The 18,838-nt window shown below is 49.0% G+C and overlaps 1 protein-coding gene across 1 annotated transcript in view; it reads right to left on the reverse strand.

Annotated features, from left to right (window-relative positions):
• Window positions 1–18,838, reverse strand: part of Brinp2 (BMP/retinoic acid inducible neural specific 2) — a 43,450-nt gene that overhangs the window by 11,539 nt on the left and 13,073 nt on the right. The window contains exons 2-3 of the mRNA XM_026388496.2: window positions 8,116–8,306; window positions 6,848–7,056 (exon numbers count right to left, since the gene is read on the reverse strand). Coding sequence (XP_026244281.1) covers window positions 6,848–7,056; window positions 8,116–8,306 — 400 coding nt within the window. The remainder of the gene's footprint in view (window positions 1–6,847; window positions 7,057–8,115; window positions 8,307–18,838) is intronic.

Here is an 18,838-nt window from a genome sequence, read left to right on the forward strand (position 1 = left end):
CCCAGAAGGGAAGCCAGCCTCGGTGCCCAGGCGGAGGCCTGCAGACCTCCTGGGGTGCATTTACCCTTTTTTTGCTGTGAAAAGGAGGCCTGGCGATCCCGGGGCGGGCCCAGGCTGTTAGGGTGGCACACAGGGGGTTAAAGTATATGGAAGTGCTTCCGTGTTTTTAAAACCAGTGCAGCCGTATTTTCTGGGTATAAACGCTGGGTAAATTATCTGAGTGTAAACAGCTGGCCACTAGGGTCATAGAGGAGCGAAATAGAGTTCAAGGACTCCTCAAGGTCATAGAAATAGTAAACGTCAAGGCTCAAGAGTCCAAACCCGACCCTCTGCACCTCAGGAAGTTTGTTTCCCACTAACCTGTAGCCTGCCCTGTAGCTGCCACTGAGCCTCTTTTCACACGCCAGACCCCATCAAGGGGCTGAGGGCCCTGTGCACGAACAGAGTCCTGGGGCTCCGGGATGTACTGTCATCGGTGTGGGATGGAGAGAGCCGCATGTGAACTGCTGAACTGCAAGGTGACAAAACCTATAACAGAAGCGTGTGCTGATGAGGGTAAACCTTGCTACCAATAGCGATGTTCAGTGGGGTCCCAGAGGAAGGTGTTAGATAAACAGGCAGGAGCAGGGCACCTCTTTCTCCACATTAGTGCAAAGAAGTTGCTAAGAGAGAGTGAAAGGTAAGTGCACATTTGCTTTGAGAAACAAAACCAGGCAGATACCCTGGAGGACTTTTCTCTCATGAGCAGAGCCCTCTCCCTCACCCCACCCACCCCATCCAGAGTAATGACTCTTGGCAGCCAGCTCAACCATCGCTAAGGCACGTTCAATAAGGGGAGGGAGGTGGCAGGTGCCACAGCACTCACAAAAGACGTTAGCTAGTGAGGATGTGCTGCGGATGTGGCCAGGGTACTGTCCCTTTCCAAGTGGGTCTTTAACTACTGAGACTTGGAGGGTGGAGGTAGGAGAGGGCGTGACATCAGTCTTGTTTGCTCATGGTTTTATGAGCTGTGCATCCACAGGCTTTATGTGGTTTTCAACGCCTGCCTGCCGTCCACTCCACCACCATGGCTTTACTGAAGAGGTGGGCACGGTGGAGACTCGGAAGCCCCACTTTCTGTACTGTGGACTCTGGACCACATTTTTTTCTCAAGAGAATTGAGAATTGTACCACTGAGGAAGAAAATTCCAAGGGCGATTGCAGATATTTACAATATTGAGATCCTAGGTGATTATCAAGCACCTTCTCAGAGGGGTGACATATGAATGAACAAGAAGTGTCCCTGCCCTGGTGGCACTGGATGATGAGTGAATCAGAAAGGTGATGTGCAGCCAGGGCCAGCATCAGTGCTGCTGTAAGGCAAAGCCACATGAAGAAACCACGGAGGCACAGAAAGGTCTGGAATCAACAGACGGTGACTCTCAGACAACAGAAGCAGGAAGGTGAGGCAGGGGAGGTGAGAGTGGAAGGGGAGGTGAGAGTGGAGACCTGTGTTCTGAAAGGAAACAGAGGGAGCAAGCTGGGAGCAGGACCATCCTTCACGAGCCCAGATGCCTGGGTTGGAGTTTGTGTCCTTGGAGATCTGGGATAGTCTTCACCAGAGTCCTCTTAATAAACCATCTTGGTACTAGTGGCACCTTGAGTAGCTTCCTCTTTCCACTAAACAAGCTCACATGCTTTTGCACAGCCCTGAGCAGACCAGCCTCATGCATGTAGGGAACTCCAGGTCTAGGGACTCTCTTCATCCATTCCTCATTTGGCAATGAGTGGTCTACTCATTACCCATAATGCGGCAAGCTCTGCACTCTTACAGGGAATCAGAGCTGAACAGGACTCAATCTCTCTCACGAGGACCTGAGAATCTCAGGTGGAAATAATCACATTAGCTGGCAATTACAGTTCAGATGACAAGCCCTGTGAGAGAGACAGAGGAGCATCAGCGACCTTGGGAGTCAGGAGAAGCTTCACTGAGAGTTACCTTCCCGAGCTGAGCAAAGAAGGGCAAGGAAGAGCCCCTCAGGTGGACAGACAAACACTGCAACATGGCAAGAAGCAAGTGGCCGGGAGGTGACCTCTGAAAGCAAGGAGCATTTTAATACAGACTGGCATTTAGGTGGAACTGGGTTCCTGGATGGGGATGGGCGCAGAGTGGAGGCCAGAGAGCGAGGGTGGAGAGGAAGATAAAGGGACTGTTTAGAGATGAAACTAGAAAGACAGCGGGGCTAGGTCTTCAGTGGTCCTTCAGGTCTGCTAAGAAGAAGAGGGATCAGCCCCTTTCAAGCTGCGCTCATGGTTGGTGCTATCCTTACATTTTCTTAATCAATAGCCCGGAACTTCTTCTGGGTTGAAATTGTTCTAATCAGTCGACCATTTTAGGATGAGGAAACTGAGGTTCAGAGAAGTTGGGTGATAAAGCCACCGCGAGCAGTGGCCGTGCGCGTGCTCAGGTGGGAGCTGAGGTCCTGTCGGTCCCAGCGCTCGGCCACCTGGCTCGGGTTCAGAGGTCAGGTCTGGCCCGTGTGCAGCCAGAGATGATGGGATGACTCACTCACCGTCACAGAGAGTGAGTCAGGGAACAGCTGGGAACGGAGACGGAAGACTAGTTAAAGGACAGAATGACAGAGCTGGGAGGTCCTGGGCTGGGGGGGGTGCAAAGGAGAAGGAGACACAGGCAGGGAGAGACTGTAGGGAGTGCAACGAGTCCAAGGTAGGGACAGGGGGAAATGAGGCACTAAGGACAGTGGACAGTTGGTCAAGCCAAAGGACAGGAAGGGACATTAATGAGACCCTTGTGCTGCAGACCCAAGGCCCACCTTTCAATCCCTAGTCAGAATTTCCCAGTCCTTCTCCAACCTTGACAGAACCCACCGCAGCACTGAAGAGGGGAGAGGGGCTTCCACGGAGCCCTACGTCCTCGGTTAGTGAAAGTCACCCTCACCTCCCAGACACAGCGTCCCTGCTGATCTCATCCCTTCTCCTCTGTGAACTTCCTTGTGCTCCCTGTAGTTAGTTCATGGTGGGTCCTCAACAGAACCCTTAATCCCACCCCTCCTTGAGAGTCGGCTTCATTTCTTCCTTTCTGTTTAATTGAACCACAGCCTGGCTGCCTGGGGGGTGGGTGGGGGGTGTCCCCACAGCCTTCTCTCGCGGTGGCTCTCTTGTCTCTCCCTCACACTCCTGGGCATGAAACGAGGTGTCTCCCCGACTGTGATTTCCTACCTCTCTTTCTTTGGTATCAGCATCTTTGGCTCCTTCGAAGGCAGAACTGTCAGGCCATGTCACCCCCCATCCCTCCTGGTTTCTCTCACTACCCTCCCTCAATCCTTGAGGATTTTTAGTACTAAAATCACCTTTGTTCTTACCAGCGCCCGCCTGTATCATTCCTACTGACTTCTGCATCCACATGGGTGATCCTTTAATACCTGGCCTCTCAGATCCCTGGCCACCTAAGCTTGCCTCCTGACCTGGCCTGGGCCCCATCTTACCCATCTGTGCCCCAGAACCTGTAATTTCCACTTGTAATTTCAGGATCACGTATCCCACAATCATACTTTCTCTAGTCCCTTCCCTCTCACACATGGTTGAGGCTACTTAGACTTCAGTCTTTGGACCTGACCAACTTTTCACTATCACCACCCCTCGTTGACTTCCTTCCCCTCCTTGCCCGACCTAGGTCCCTTCGTCTGGCACTATGGTCACTCCTTGGCACACCCTCTCAACATCCCAGCCTCCTTTCCCTCGGATCTTGTGGGTACTCGTATCCTGGTGAAATCCAACTCTCCTTCTATTCTTTGCCTGCCTGTACACAAACTGTTTTCTAAGGGAGCTGATGAAACTCACAACTATGTCGCCTGGTCTCGTGATGACATTGTCGTACTAGGAAATGCAGAAATATTCAGAGACCAGGGATGGGCTTTGTCAGTCCCTCCCTGGTTGGAATGGACTGTCTTGGTGGCTACCACAGGCAGGTGGAGGATGGCTGGAGGAGGAAGTCCCTGGGGGCAGCCTTGGGAGGGTGACTCTTCCCTGCACCCTCACCCCTGCTCCCCTGCTTCCTGGCTGTCGTGAGCTGAGTGGCTTTCCTCCATCACGACCTTCCACAGGATGTTCTGCCTCACCTTGGGCCAGAGCAATGGAGTCAGGGACTAAACCTCTGAAACCATGGGCCAGTTTAAACTATCCCTCCTCTAACTTGGGTGTTTGGGTCACAGCGATGAGGAGCTAACACAGGCAAGAATCTCACGTAGGCCTTTCGTGCTACCCAGACGTCTACCACGTTGACCCAGTCAGCTGACCGTCCTGACGCTGGGCCCTACTCTCTGAGAAGCCCATTTCAGACATCATTTTCTCAACAGTTCCCTCTCCTTCCTTTCAGCCAAGGACTTTGCTGCTTGTTTCACCAAGGAAACAGAATTAGTCAGAAGAGAGCTGCTGTCTTCCTGCCACTCCTGACCTCCTCCAGCATCGGTCCTGTACCCACCTCCTGTCCCTGTTGCCACCCCGGAAGAGTTCACATTTCCAAGCAAGACCAGCCCCTCCACTCCCACACAGAAGAGCAACCCCTCCCACCCAAGGGCTGTACTCTTGCAGTCATCTCCTGTCTCTGCTGCACCTTCACTGTGCCCCTTACTACTGAATCATTTCAGTGTCCACACCAATAAGCTGGACCATCTCCAGCCTTCCTTGACCCCACGCTGCTCTCCAGCCATCACGGGTTCTTCTATTTGCCTTTAGAGCAACAGCACTGTCTCTCTCCCTATCTGATCCCCTCTGTGCTTCCTCTCTTGGACCCTGTCTACTCAGCCTCTTGTACCCTTCATGTCACTGAAGCCAGTGTTCTGCTACCTTCAAGGTCATAGCTGCCTTCCAGTTGCCAGGCTGAAGGTCAGTTCTCCATCTTTGCCATAGCGATGGCGCCATGGCTTCCACCCAGGTGCCTGGGCTCCCTGTGGCTGCGGGATACACTTTGCTTTTCCTGCGATCCCACTTTGGTTCCCTTTGTATGTCTCTGTCCTGTCTCAGGCTTCTCGCTAGGATTCCCTTCCTCTTCCCATTTCTGAATATTGGGGTGCTTTCCACGCAGGTTCAGGGCTATCTTAGTGGCTACCCTCATTCCTTGAATGTACTCCTGTCTTCCTTTCCCACATTCTTGAGAATCAACGACACCTGTGTATAGATTCATGTGCCAGATTTCTATCCCCAACCATGATTTTTTTTTCCTTGAAATCCTGGTGTTTATCTCCAACTGCCTATTAGAGTTCTCTACTGGGATGTCTAAGGGGAACGTCAAGTTTAATGAGTCCACATTTAAAATCAAAAGCCTGATTGATTTCTTCCAGATCTGCACCCCCTGCCAGGGTTTTCCTTTTCAGTAAATGGAATCACTATTGGTCTGGTTGCTGAGGCCCAAATCTTGCTGTTAGTCTTGAATCCTTTCTTCCAACCCATTACCTAGCCCTGCAGGCTCCACCATCAAACTGTATTTTGAATCTGTCAACTTCTCGCTCCCTAGGGTACCAGCTTGGTCTAAGCCACCATCAGGAAGGGCCTGATGATTGGGCCCTGCACCCCACAGTGGATCTCTCTCTCCCCCTCCAGACCCCACACAGGGCTCCCACGGTGCTCATGGAAGACCAAGCCTGTTCCCTGGGACATTGTCATTTGCTCTTCCCCCATCCATAAGGCTGTAGCTCAAGAGACCCACGGTGGACGGCTCCCCTGCTTCCTTCAGGTCTCTGTGTAAGGGGTACTGCTTCAGAGGTTAGACCTGAGGTCCTGGTCCCCAGGTCCTCCCACCTGGATCCATTTCTCCATGGCATCAGTCACCACTTTGCACTGTGTGTATCTAACTATGGCTTTACCATTGGAATTCAAGCTTCATGAGGGTGGGATTTTATATGTTTTGTCCACTCTTGTATTTTTAGGATCCAGAATAGAGCCTGACCCATAGCAGGCACTCAGTGAATATTTGTCAAATGAGCGAATGAATGAACAAAATGTCCTTGTGAGCTTCAGCTGGGATAAAGCAGCCTATGACACATATTTGATGTCTCTTCACCACCTTCATTTTAGACTTAGACTTTAAAAATCCGTATTGTCAATTATTTTGATGAATTTTCCCTAGAACAATAGGAATTTTACTAAAAATCTCCTACATGTAAGAAGAGAAGATGGGATGGAGATCCTAGTCGTTGAAGTCAGAGTATCTCCTGATCTTTCAAAATTATGCATGAGATCATGTCACTCCCCTTCTAGAATGCTTCTGTGGTTTTCCACTGCACTTCGACTTTTATCAAAACTCATCATGGCCATGTGATCTGGCTGCAGGCTGCTTCTGAACCTCATCTGGTAGCAGTGTCTTTCTTGGTCACCTCTCTGCAGTCACCAACAGCCTTCTCTGTGCTTCAACAAGGCACCTCAGGACCTTAGGACATGCTGCTCTGCCCAAACTTTCCTCCCCCAGCACTCGACACAGCTGGGTTCTTATTATTCCATCTCGGCCTCAAAGTGTCCTTCCTGACCTGATCAGCGGGTCCCTCCCACATTCTAGGACACTTGTCTTTTCTTTATCTGAAACGACTTGGTTTTGCTTATTACCTTGTCCTCTTCTAGAAGGCAGGGACCTTCTCTACCTTCCCCAACAGTCCCTGGGCTAGGCCCACTCAGAGCAGGTACTCCAGGAATGTGTGCCGTGGGATGAATGACCGACCCTGTCTGATGAATGACCAACCCTGTCTGAGGACCAGCTGAGACTCCACCGGAAGCTGCGTTTGGGCTTTGGCCGCTCAGGCCTGGCTGACCTGGAGCTGCTCAGGGCTCCGGCCTCCGGGCTCCCCCAGGCGGTTACCTTGATGGCCCCGGTGGCTATCTGTATGTGGTGCAGCCGGCGCAGAGTGCTCTCTCTGTCAATGAAGTAGGAGGCTGCCAACTGGTGCAGGGTCTCCAGGGACACGGCAGAGCTGTTCCCACTGCCCCCGAGGACAGGGCCACCTCCTGCTGTCTCTGCCTTTCTGCTCAGTTTCCGCTTGTCCACGAAAATGGTCAGGGACTCTTCTCCTAGAACAGAACAGCATGGGTTCACTGGTGAGGCCTTCCACGCCCCCATCCCCGCCAGGAAGAACATGAGACCCCTGGCCGGGGCAGACGCACTGCCCTGCTGCGGATCTCTTCCCGTCCCTGCCCATCTTTGAAGCAACCTCCTTGTCTGCACCACAGGGTCCAGGTCTCATGCCTGGGCGGCCCTCCTCCTCCTCAGTTCCTTAAGTCCCCCAGAGCTCAGCCCTCGCCGCCCCCCTTATCCCTTTAACATCCTCTATTGATCTGTGTCTCAGGCGATCTACAGGGGGCGAGGAAGAGCCATCCCCCTCTCTCTCAAGTTGTGTATAAGAAGTCGCCAGGGCTATTTCTGCTCCCTCGGAAAGGGCAAAAGGCTGGAAACGGAACCTCTGTCCTCCCATCAAACACTCCACACCTACCCCAGGCCGGCCGCTGGCCTGCGCCCTGGGAGAGCTTCCCTTTGTCCCCTGGACAGTGATAGCAAATCTGCTTTCTTCTTTCTGGGGCAGAGGACGCTGCCTGCTCAGAGCTCTCAGTCCTCGCAGGGTCCCGTCACACACTGCACCGTCCCACCCCCACACCCCCCCAACCAGGGGGTGAGTCTCCAACCCAGAATCTTGTTGGAATTGGGTTGTTGGCTGGTTACCATTCTTTACAGAGAGAAAGCAGCCGTCAGGGACTCAACAGGCATCGACTTCTTTGCCTGTGGGTCTGACATCTGTAGCCTCAGCAAATATTAGGAAATGGCTAATATTTCGATGGCTCCATAAAAAGAAAACTGGGAGCGCCCCCTGCTGGTACATGCTTGGTAGGAGCCGGCCGTGCCCTGACCTTACCCCGCACCCCCCTCTCAGGAGGATGCTTTTGAGCAAACAGAAATGTTCTGGGGGAAATATGGATTCCAGGAGAAGGCACTGTTCTCCACCGCACCAGACAGAATTTCTCAGGAAATAATAGGCCAGGAAGGAAAAAAAAAAGGCCGTTGGAGCGCCATTCAATAGGTCATCTAGCTGTTTTCAGCACCCTGCACCCGTTAGCTGGGCTGGAGATGCTGCTTACCTCCAAGGGTGGCGGAAAGTAAGAAATGAGTGCCGTACTTTTTGATCAGGTTTTCAGTAACCTGCTGCAGGTTGGGTCTCCTTCCCAGGAGGCGGATGTTCCGGACGAACTCTGGGGCGAGAGGCAAAGGCAGACTGAAGAAGTCCTTCCGTTCCAGAGCCAGATTGTTCACCTTCCAACGGGCAAACTCCCTGGGGAAGAGCCACGGGGTAAGGAAACTCGCTGAGCTTCAGAACAAGAGGCCACAGACCAGGAAGGCCTGCCCTGTCTCCACCTCAGCCCTGGCCTCCCCAGCGGGGGACCCCCACTGACCTGGCCTGCCATTTTCAGGCTGTGAGGAAGCCCTGTCTCAGCACCTCTCCACCCAGTACCCTTGATGGAGAGAGGCTGATGGGGTCCCCCACAGAGGGCAGTCATGCCGGCAGTGTGGAGTAGCAGGGAGACCAACGTGGTGATCCAACGCGCCCCATGAGATGACCAAGAGCCAAGGCTCTCCAACGTCCTGGTCTCGGATCGCCTCCACACTTTTCAAAGTTAATCCCATCGCCCATATTTGTTTGTGTGGCTTTTCTCTCTGGATATTTACCATTTCAGAAATTAAAACTGAGGAAAATTTATTTATTGTTTCATTGGAGGATACCAGTGCTAAACCTATCACGTATCACATAAATAACATATTTTATGACAGTCACTGCAAGTCCTGAGACAATCTTTTTTTTTTTTTTTTTTTTTTTTTAACAAGAAGAGCAGTATGCTTTGCCTCTTTGTAAATGTCGCTCACGTCTGGCTCAGAAGAAGAGGCTGCACTCCTGGTCTTGTTTCTACACTCAGTCTGTGGTCACTTGGTAAGGTTTTTGTCCTTAGGACCACACTAAACAAATGGTCGCCTCTTGAAGGTCCGATACAGTACGGTACCTGGAGCCACATCCACACACTTTCCTACTGCCACATGGAAATCTTGTGTTCCCTACTGTTCTTTGAATGGACCTTTTCACCCTGCACAATTATATAACAGCAGCATGGGTCATCTTGGAAATATCAGATCACTGAGTTATGCAGCTCCTCTACATTTTGACACTTTTCATTACACAACATCAAAACATCACATTAGTTAATATCACCACCAATCTCATCAGAAGAGTCTTTAAATATTAGGAAGCTGTCAAGCTCACAATGACAAATACAAGTTTTGCGAAATTCTAATTTTCAGTTGAAAGCTTAAATTTCATCATTGGTAACAAATACTGTCAGTGTTCTTAAAGAAGCTGGATTCCTTCTCTTTTTTTTTTTTTTTTTTGAGAAAATGTCTGCCAACCCACTCAAATCTGAATACCCATTGACTGTTGGTTATGCTTTTGAGAAAAAAATGGGGTTCCATGAAAGAAGTTGCTAGATCATCTTGCAACTCAACCCTACGTGTATTTTTTTTTTTTTTTTTGAGTCACTGTTGCTCTTCGGTAGCCTCAGAGATGTCCTGTGTGCGCTTCCTGCGTCATCAAACAAAATGCTACAAAGACATGAACTCAAGGTCAGGATTCCCCAAGGGTAATACAGGTGACTGCTTTGAGGACATTCTTAGGTGAAGCTAGCATGCACCTGCAAGGTGTGTGTGGAGGGGTGTGGACGTCATCATGAAGAGCACATGACCACCGTGTCATTCCGTGTGACTGACATTAAGGTGCCAGCATTCATTCACCTCTGCTGGTGGAACTTCAGTGCAAATGTCACCTGGACATTGAAAGGGACTGAGAGGCCCCTGTGTTGAGAAGCTCTATTCCAGAGACTGTCTATGTCCTTCAGGATTTTAATCTTCATGCTTTGTTCCTTGCTGAGATGTTTGCATGCTAAAGGGAGAAGACTTCTCAGGGGAATCTTGGTCTTGGAATGAAATTTAAAGGATCACATTCGTTGGTAAGAGAGGAGTTTTACATTGTCTCCCAGATTATCTTTGTAAGGACCCCTGCGCTGCCTTAGGAAGCAACAAAGGATAGCATCTTTGCAACCTCCTCAGCCACCCTGGCTCTGCCTTCGTGTAACAGTGCAAAGCTGTGGCCTACCCTTCCCCCTCAAAGCCATGGAGTGCAAATTATGGGGCTGCAGAAAAACAAAAGAATGTAAAAGGAACACAGGAAAGCCCATGCCAATGTGAGGCTGTAGAAACTCCCCACATGGAACCCAAGAGGCTGATGGAGAGGGGGAGCAGGAGCCCAACATCACGGGGAGACAAAGAGCAATGGGTGACTAATAATTCCTGGTTCTAACCAAGTCTGTAAAAATCCTTGCTGTGTGGCTTTATTTATCTAAGCAGGCAAGTTCTAATAACATATTATCAGTTATTTCTTTTGTGCAGGAGATGCTAAACTTTAATTAAAGTACAGGGTATCTGTCAAAAGCATTTTCTCTCCCAAATCCCAGGGCAGGGTGAAGAACGGTTTGCCCAACCTCGTTTCCAACTGGCTGCATGGGAACCGGCACCTCTCATTGGCTAGTGGACCATTGCGTTGATGAGTCATGGAACCAGGATGAGGAAAAACAGAAGCAAAAAGATAGGGACCCAAAGCCCTCGAGGTCATCAGACCTGGTCCTGCCCCTGCCCTGGGATAAGCCACACCTAGACCTCATTAACTAATAATTACTGTTGAATTCTATTTGGAGATTTTTAAGGTGGAAGGAAGCATTCTTCTATCTGCCATAATTTTCTTAGAACAGTCAAGGCCTCTCCCTGAAAGAGAGGCCACTTGCTGTAGAGGTGGACCTCACTTTAATTAAACCTAATAAATAAAAAGTACTCATGGCCCAGCTAGCTCGGGGACTCCACTGGGGACCGCCCAGCAGTTTCCTCCTCCGAGAGGCATACCTCACTGTGCCGCTACCCCAAGGGCATCCTCCCCCGCTCGTCTCCAGGCTCCACTGCACACTCACCGCCCACCGGCGCCATCCATTTTTATCCCCTTTATCTCCATTAGAATATAAAGTGCACAGGGGGCTTCTTTGTCTCGTTCAACTCTCTCTCTAGCAATAGAACAGTGCTACGTGTTCTAACGGTAGGGCAAAAATAGATGTCCAACCTGTTTCTGTGGCATGATAGAGAGATTCTTCGCATCATTTATTTTGTGTCACAGTTTTTCCTAATCCTCTAGCTGTCTGCAGATTATTGCAAAATTGAATTTAAAAAAAAAAAAAGAAAAAGCAGTTACAGGATGAGAATTTGGGGAAGAAACAACCAATCAGCGATTGATCTGAAATGAAATAAAGCATCGTAAATGTGAACACCTATCAATGAAAAAATTAGGTTTGATTTCTAAAAATGAAATAGGTCTAATTTTGTCTGTTTGGTCCTCAGTCTTCTGCCTGAGTCCTCTTGTGTATTTTTTAGCAGATACGGACAACATCCAACGCCTGTCCACTGTCCACGTGTGAAGCCCAGCAAGTGAAGAGTCGCTTGGTCAGACTGTGCTGTGCTTCACACCCAGATGCAGCCCATCGACACCTGCATCCCTGTTCCCTGGGTCTGACAGCAATCACCGCCACACTCATTCATTGTGTTAAAGAGCGCCCAAAGAAGCAACAGTCTTAGAGTTTTTCACGCTTACTCAGTTTGACATTAGACTTGGAAAGTCACATATTTTATTCAAACCAGTAGTTTGGAGTGCATCTCACTTAAATCAGGAGAATGACGTTCAGAAAGCTAAGCTAAGTAATTTGCCCAATGTCACACAACTCCTAGGAGCAAACACTCAATAGTATTCACCCAGTTTTTCTGCATTATTGTGGAAGCATTAGAGTCATGGATGGAGCCTCTCCCACCAGAGATCAGTGCAAGAAGTCCGGCCACCCCAACGTTTGCCCAACTGCCCCCAGGATGAGGGGACCAATACATCTGCATGCCTGGGACCCACTTGCAGCCCACCCAAAGGCCGGCATGCACGCTGGGTGAGAAGGTCAATTCCAACTAAAAAAAACCCGAGAAACAGAGGGCAAGCCGGTTGCAGCATAACCAGTTGGCACCAGAACCAGAACAAAAAGCCAGTGTGCTCACCACTGGAAAGAATCCAAAAGAATGCATATAAAGGGCTTATGTTTACAAAAACCAACCAACAAGCATGATGGTGGTGACATTGGTAGCAACGAAAACCCAGGCAGACTAAGTGACTTGGATGAAGTCTCACAGGAAGTGGGAGAGCTGAACTTAAAGCCCAGCACTAGCAGTCGAGGTCAGCGCCATACGGCTATTTCTGCAGAGACATTTCCCTTTGTGTAGCTGAAGTTAAGCATTTCATTTCTCATTAATATTTTTTAAATGTTTACTATCCTTTAACAAAAATAGTTTTATTATCCAGATCATTCCATTTCTTTTATCTATACAAAACACAAAACATGAATTTATGAGATATTCAAAACACCATGAAACAGAGGGCAAGAGGTTGCAGCCTAACCAGTTAGCACCAGACATTTGTACGATGGCAAAACCTGTTTGGGTTCAGGTGGTTTCCACATGCCCATTTGCAAGAGGAGGAATCGAGGCTGACCAAAAAATCAAGCTCACACCCACAGCATCATGGGAGGAATCCAACTTCCACAGCTGCTCCGGAATCATAACATAGAATAACAAATGACCTAGAAAGATGAATGATGGTGTCTTAGGAAGCATTTTATGAGCAAAGAATAAAAAGTAATGGCTAACATTTAATGAATTCTTACTATGTGATAGGCATTCCAAACATCTTAGAAGGATTAGCTAATAAAAAATTCCTATAATGGGGGAAATACAATTATCCTCGTCTTATGGATGATGTGGCTGAGGCACAAACACATCAATTTGCCCAGTAGGTAACAGGCAAGAAGGGGAAGTTTCAAGATCTGAACACAGGCTGTCTTTTTTCAGGATAGGTTTTGACCACTATGGTATATGACCTCTGTGAAACTCTAAGGGCAATCATGATACTGTGGGTGGAGGTGTGTGTGTGTGTGTGTGTGTGCGCGCGCTCGTGCTGGGGAGAGTTTCACTGGAGGAAGAATGTAGAGGAATAGGGACTATATTTGAAGAAACTCAACAGAGAATTTAATAGGAAAAGAATCCAAGAGAATGCATATAAAGGGCTTATGTTTATGAAAATCAACCCATGAACAAAACCCCCAAGCAAAATCTGCTTCCATAGTAAGTTACAGTGGAGTGTTGCTATGGTGTGGGTGTGGTTTGGCTCCCAAAGGTTAATGTTAGACACTTGGTCCTTAGTGCAGCAATCAAAAAAGGTGGTAGGACCTTTAAGAGGTAGAGAGAAAGGTCAGAGGGGTTCTGCCCTGAGAAGGGATTAAGGTAATTCTCACGCCACTCCTGTTAGTCCTCTTGGAAGGGAAGTTATAAAAGAATAAGCCAGGTCCTTCCTCTCACTCTGACTTCCTGTCTTACCATGTGATTGCTCCCTGTTGTACACACTTCCACCGTGATACCATCCACCCCATGATGCAGCCAAGGAGACCGGATGTGGTGCCATGCCCTTGAACCTCCAGAACTATTGGCTAAATAAACCTCTTTTCTTTATAAAGTCACCAGCCTCTTATATTTTCTTATAGTAATGGAAAGCTGACCAATACACGTATCAGAATTAGGCACAAGGCAGAAGCCACAGAAAGGTTCAGACTCTGAGGCTCTAGTGCTTTTGTCTTCTACTCCAATAAGTTTTCTTCCCTGCCTTTTGGGGCCCTTCATTGAATCAAAATAATAGGGAAACATCTGTGAATGGAGCTTGAGCCAGAAAGTGGTAAAAATGTGTTTACAGAATGTATTAACCTGGTTCTTTCCAGCATCCGAAAACCTCAGAAGGCAATACTGGAAGGCAGCCTGAGCTATTCAGAGAATAAATGTTCATTTCCGATTTTTCATTTAGCAGTTTTTTCCAGTAATAAAATAATCAAGGCTCTTTTTTTTCCTAAGAAAAGAATGTTTTCTATATATCAATTATATTAACACACACTGCTTCAATTAAGCCATCATCTTTGTTTCAATTAAGACATCAAGTAAATCTCCATTTCAATTTAGCCATTTCTCCTAAAATCTTCTCCCACTGTGTTTGTTACACAGTAAATAGTCTGAGAAAGCAAACATTTCAAACAGCACAGTCATCCCTATGGAATGGGCCTTTAGAACAGCAGAGGCCACTACATAAAGGACACATGGGTTGAGCCACAGGGTGAACAGAGCTCTTCCAGGTGGACGTTGCCTGGAAGAGGTTTTCACGGGGCACCTCAAGAGGGTGCTTCATCGCCGTCACCAACAGAAGTTTACCCCATTTTCCAACTTCCTCTGGCATATTGCAGATCAGCTCAAATCTCATTTCTTTCAAAAGGCTAACGGACTCATAAAATCATTAATAGCAACGAAGACAAAGTCTCAGAAAGGTAAAATCCAGATGCGAAGGTACATCCCAGTGTCCGAATCAGCCAGACTCACCAGCACTTCCAGATGCACAGATAAAGAGAGAGGCATGTTCTGAAGAGAGCAAACCACTTAACCCTGAGGGTCCAGATCACTAATAAAGGGTGTTTCTGGTTGTACACAGGTTTAGAGGGGATCCTGCCACAGGAGGGTTGAGCCACAGCCACGCCAGACCTCAGCGACAGGAGCTGCCGTGGGGCCTGGGGACCGGGTCAGCTCTGAGCCAACTCTGGGTCTCCACACAAACGGGGTCCTTTTGAGACCACCGAACAGCGCCATGGTGCTCCCGATTCAAAAAATGCCAATAAAAGTGGGCCTCCGTGTCCCCAGCCACCCTTCAGCACTGCGTTCCTCTGTGTCACTCAAGGTCAGCCACAAATCTGCCGGCCAGGACCTCCCCGCAGGGTCTCACTATCCCGGAGATGAAAGACCCAGAAAGAGCCCGGCTGGCCTCCCCTGCCAGGGGCTGCTTCCCGTCGCTGCACCCCAGCACCACTTTCCTGGCTTGTAAACTGGGAGCACTGATCCAGCCCTCAGGAAGGCTCGGAACTCTCCCTCCCAGTGGAGCCCGAGGGAGAGAGTGTTCAAAAACAGATGACAGAGACAGACAGACAGACAGACAGGTATTTAAAAGGAAACCCACCTCACTGAGGCTACATCCGGTAGATCTGCGGCCCACCGTGTGGGTGGCTGTGCGGAGACCATGTGCTAACCGCCGATGACTCGATTGCCTGTTTTCTAACAAATACTTCATCCTTCCACCTCTGGGGGGGAACCGGGTCAGGCGCATTGCATGGCGGCCCACGATGCAGTCATCACGTGGAAAGTCAGGTCCCACCATCCTGGGGACATCGCTCTCCCCACCCTGCCCACCGCCGGTGCCCCTGCAGGCTTGGCGCCACCGGATCCCAGTGTCTGGGAGCCATTCCCTCCTCCTGAGTTGGACTCCAGGCTGAGTTTACTGGGAGGGAACGGATGCAGTTTCCAGCAAGCCCGGGCAGTGGCCTTTCTCAGGGACCCCCCCTCCCCCCCCAGAGGCTGGGGAGAAGTCACCAGGCAGCCCTGGAACCATGCACCACTCTGCAAACAGCCACAAGACCAGTGAGCCGCTGTGACAGGGAACCTTGTCCCTCTATTTTTTTAATGCTTCTACTGTATTTTCGGTGGTCTCTTTGGAGGGGGGCACACCCCCCCCCCCCCCCCGCCACACCTCGGTGCTCAGAGAGACGGCGCAGTGAGTGGCAAGCGACTGAACCATCGTGCTCCAAACGGACTGCTTTGGTGTGGACCATGCTGGTAAGAAAAATATGGCTGGCTTTCCTTGAGAAATGCAGGGAGATACGGGAGCAGTCACTGAATCAAATATTTAAGACCTTTGGAGAAAAACGATGAATCAGCCTTAAGCCGGGGACATGAATAGTTTCCTTGTCATTTTTTCCTGTGACTTGACTTTGTCCACTGAAACTGTCAACCAGTGACCCACAGGAACATTTCCCACCTCAACTGATTCGGGGTAAACATTGGGGTTCTGTTCTCTGCACCCTCCTTCCTCTTGGAACACTGTCTTTCTCAACCAGCTTGGGACTCGCCAATCGGACGCAGGAGGCTGTGTTTTGCAGTGATGATTTTCCTAAGATAGAGTTCTAGACAAAAAGGTCTTCTTCTCTGGCTGCTGTTTTTTTTTTTTTTTTTTTTTTTTCTGAAATAACCTCATATCCAGGGCTCAGTGGCACCAAGCCTGGGCATTACGGTTACTTCTTTGTCATGGGGCTCACGTTTTTCATCTTGAAAAATGCAGGAGCAGGAACCGTCGTCACAGCCCACATGTGCATGGAGGGACACCTGTTATTTACCTCAGTGTCTCGGCCAAGACGGCTTTGCCTTTTCTAGCTGGACATGTTAGGGATCTGTCGTGCTTTGGCTCCAGAACAGAAGGCAGTATTTCTAGACACATCACATCATCAGGAGATTCCTATCTCAACAACAGATTACTGTAATGTACTTGGGCCATTAGAGCTTCTGCTGCTATAATGAATCAGACGTGATTAATCTGAGCTATAAAAAGAAACGATAATAAAAACCATGATCTCTTGTGTTGGTATGGTGCATTCTTTAAGGTTTTTTAAAATTTGCAAACAATTTCACACATGCTCAACTATTTTAACCATACAAGGGCCTTGGAAAAGAGAAAGAGGAGATTTAATTAATCCACTACTCAATTCTTAACAGTTGAAGGGACAGAGAAACTGAGAGAAGTGACTTGCTCCAAGTCCACAGATTAGTGGCAGCAGTTGACTAGGATCCAGACCATGCTATCAATGACCCGTGACCTGTGCTAGGGCCACCGTCCACCAATGACCTACTTCCCAAGTCATTCTTTTTTTCCGCTGTGCATAGGAGAGGTCTGCAAGCAGGAAGACCTCCATCCAAGGGTCATTTGGTTAAATGGTCTCTCTGGTTGGTCCTGTGACTCTAGAAGGCACCAGGGCAGAAATGAGGTCATCCCTCCCCTGGTCCCGGTGCTCTGTCCTTCCCACTGGGTGCGAGAGCTCAAGAATCCTGGCGTGGAGGTAATTTCGCAGCCCTGCTGTGTTCTCAAACAACGGCCCGTAAACAATGATTGGCCAATTTCATTCTAATCTTTTCAATTTTGCTCTAATTAAAATCAAGCTGCAGCTTTCAAACAGTTTAATTAAGGCTGATTGGGAGAAATGGGGAGGGGAGAGTCAAGCTGAAGGGGGAGGGGGAGGTGGGCGTCTGGCGAGTCTCATGCTGCCCCGGTGGGGCTTGGGGAATTGGAGAAGACACCGGGCGTGTTTCTAGAATCAACATGAAATTCAATGCACACATTCCAACGGAGGACCAGTGGCTCTGCAGGACCAGGGGGAACTGAAGGGGGAGCCAAGATGAGCTTTTCCAGCACTGAAGCCCCGGCTCTGCCCTGAGCATCCACCTGCTCCCCAAAGCTCATCCGTTCAACTAGGGGGGAAAAGACCCCTGGGCACTGCTGATAGCCCGGGCCCATCAGGTTTGCTCATAGGCTTCCCGTCCCCACCCATTCTGCTCCAAGAGGATTCTTCCAGGCGGCCCCGCTTCCATTGCACCTCAAGTTTACGCCTCTGGCAATGTGATAGGGCTTCGGGTCCTTGGGTGTGTTCATTTGTCTAGGGGCCACTCTTCTTCAGACTATGTTCAGGGCCCCATGAGTTTCCAGCTCTCTAGGTTCTCGCGTTCAACTCTTCCTGCTTGTCAATGTCTTTATTTTTAAAGACAGCAACCCGAATGGAACACCATCCGGTGGATATATTCCGAGCCACTGGGATACAAGATCTGAATGCATCATTATCATCATCGTTATGACCATTATCGTGATCAAGTTTTTACTCAACCCCTATGTTTCCAGGAATGGGACTGGCGATTTGATTTATATTTAGATCACCACCAGCCTTACAGACGGCAGTATAGTGGATGGGGTCATCATTCTCGCCTGCGTTAGAAAGCTCTTAACAGGTGACTCTGCAGTATCACTCACTTAAATGGATGGAACTTGTTTCTCAGCCCCATATATATTGGACAGGGTTGCGTGACTTTGCTTTGGACAAAGCCGTGAGAGCAGAAGTGACAGTGTGCCAATTCTGAGCCAATAACTCAGGGAGTACTGCACGTCTCCACTCTCCCTCCAACGTCTCTGCCCTCACTGCTCTTTCAGCCTGTGCCCCAGAATAAGCACAGAAGAAACACCTAATGGCCGTCTTGCAGACCTTCAGCCTGAAGGGAAGGGAAGCTAATGCAACCTACACGTGCATGAGAAGAATAAATTATTCTTCGAGGCTACTGAATTTGTTTTTTTCCATATGCATGAGTGTGGCAAGAGTTACATGGTACACATGACAGCTTTAGCCCTATTTTATAGCTGAGCTCCCTGAGGCTCAGATAACTTAAGTGTCTTGAGGATATGTAGCTACATAAGAGGTGAAGATAGTCTACTATCCATACTTCCTTTATTAACCCATTTCAACGTCATACTTGTTTTTATTTAAAGATAAAAATATTCTTGGTAACAGTAATTTTATGGCCAATCAGTACTCCATATTTCTTTTCAGCCTCAGAAAACTTTTTATTTTTCCCATAAGAATCAGAGTCAAGGCAGCCCTCTGTGTCCTGTATCAGGGAAGTGGACATTTTTAACTCACTCTCTCTCTCTTGCATTCCACACCTTGTGGCAGAGACTGGAAAGTTGTTCAGTAAGTGGTTTCCATTTTCCTCCTGGGCACACAGATGGACAGT

The sequence above is a fragment of the Urocitellus parryii genome, chromosome 9, assembly GCF_045843805.1.
Source record: "Urocitellus parryii isolate mUroPar1 chromosome 9, mUroPar1.hap1, whole genome shotgun sequence".
NCBI lineage: Eukaryota > Metazoa > Chordata > Mammalia > Rodentia > Sciuridae > Urocitellus > Urocitellus parryii.